At 43.7% G+C, this 1,523-nt stretch overlaps 1 protein-coding gene across 1 annotated transcript; it reads right to left on the reverse strand.

Annotated features, from left to right (window-relative positions):
- Window positions 1-418: 418 nt before the first annotated feature.
- Window positions 419-1,282, reverse strand: LOC124502472 (olfactory receptor 8S1-like). The gene has a single exon (XM_047067146.1). It carries the CDS (start codon window positions 1,280-1,282, stop codon window positions 419-421), a length of 864 nt encoding a protein of 287 aa, XP_046923102.1.
- Between the last annotated feature and the right edge of the window lie 241 nt (window positions 1,283-1,523).

A 1,523-nucleotide genomic window follows, 5' to 3' on the forward strand; every position in this document is an offset into this window, starting at 1 on the left:
TGACACATACATATCTTTCAACAGCTGACATGATGCTCAATCAAGAAATAATCCCTTGTTTCTAAAAACATTTCTTACAAGCTGCATTCAGACCAGTGTTCTATCAGTGAAGGAAGTGATCCCTATTCCGTAATTTCATATAGTGAAGTTTTTAAGCACACTTCTAATAAAGATGTTTCTAAGAATGCTAGAATAAGAAAGGAGGAAAGGAAAAGGAAAAGGAAAAGGAAAAGGAAAAGGAAAAGGAAAAGGAAAAGGAAAAGGAAAAGGAAAGGGAGAAACCTTAATTTTTCAGTTATAAGATATCTTGTGGCAAAATGGTTTAGCTTCTCCATGGTCCTGTTTCTCTGGTCCACTATGTGAAAGAATTAACATATCTTCTTAATATTCTTCTCATAGTTGTCTTCACCTCCTTGTTCTATAGGCTGTAGACAAGGGGGTTCAGCATGAGAGTGACCACGCTGTATTTCAAGAACACCATCTCCAGACAGGAGCCTGAAGTTGGCAAGAGATAGCTGAGGAAACCTGAGCCATAGAACAAGATCACAGTAGTGAGGTGGGAAGAGCAAGTAGAGAAGGCCTTGCTTCTGCCTGAGGTGGAGCTGATGCTCAGGATGGTGGAGACAATGCGAACATAGGAAAAAACAATCATAACGAAGGTTCCAAAGAAATGCAAGACAGAGGAGCACAGCAGGAGTGTGAAGTTGGTCGAGGTATCAGAACAAGACAGAGGGAAGAGAGAAGACAGCTCACAGCTGAAGTGGGGAAGAGTCTGGTCCTCGCAATAGTCTAAATTGACAGCCAAGAGGATATTAATGAGAGCATCAACAAAGGCCAGGCCCCAGGAACCCCACACCATCCCAACACAGAGCTGGTTGCTCATCACCTGGCCATAGAGCAGAGGGGAGCTGATGGCTACATAGCGGTCATAGGCCATCACAGCCAGCAGACAGGCCTCCGTGCCCCCGGTGGCAAACACAAAGAAGGCCTGAGCCAGGCAGCTCTCTACAAAGATGGCTTTGCTTTCAGAAAGTAGATTCTCCAGCATCTTGGGGACTGTGACAGTTGGGTGGCAGAGGTCCAGGAAGGACAGTTGTCTCAAAAAGAAGTACATGGGCATGTGAAGGTGAGAATCAGTCCTAATCACCAGCAGCATCACCAGGTTCCCCATCAGGGTCAGGATGTAAATCACCAGAAACAACATGACAAGCAGAATTTGAGTCTGAGGGTCAGCAGATAACATAAGGAGGATGAACTCACTGACAATGCTGTGGTTTCTCATGGTGATAAAAATATTTACCCTGGAATCCAAGAAAGAAAGACATCAGAACTCCTTTTGTGCCTCCAATTTACCCCTAATGCCTTAGCCTTCCTGTTCATGTACATTATTTCACAAATGTACTGGAAACCATGTTGAAATATTTCTAAGCTGACTTCCTAATCATGACAATAAATTTGATATTCTTGTATGACAGCCCACCATCCCTCTATCAGTTCCTTACGTAATTCTGTAGGCCCTCATG

This window comes from Lynx rufus, unplaced genomic scaffold (genome assembly GCF_022079265.1).
Source record: "Lynx rufus isolate CCGP_SWC_20201006 ecotype Redwood Valley unplaced genomic scaffold, mLynRuf1.p SCAF_7, whole genome shotgun sequence".
In the NCBI taxonomy this organism is placed as follows: Eukaryota; Metazoa; Chordata; class Mammalia; order Carnivora; family Felidae; genus Lynx; species Lynx rufus.

Bases quoted from the DNA above. Each gene is read 5' to 3' on its own strand.
- LOC124502472 (XM_047067146.1), bottom strand. From the start codon at position 1,282: ATGAGAAACCACAGCATTGTCAGTGAGTTCATCCTCCTTATGTTATCT.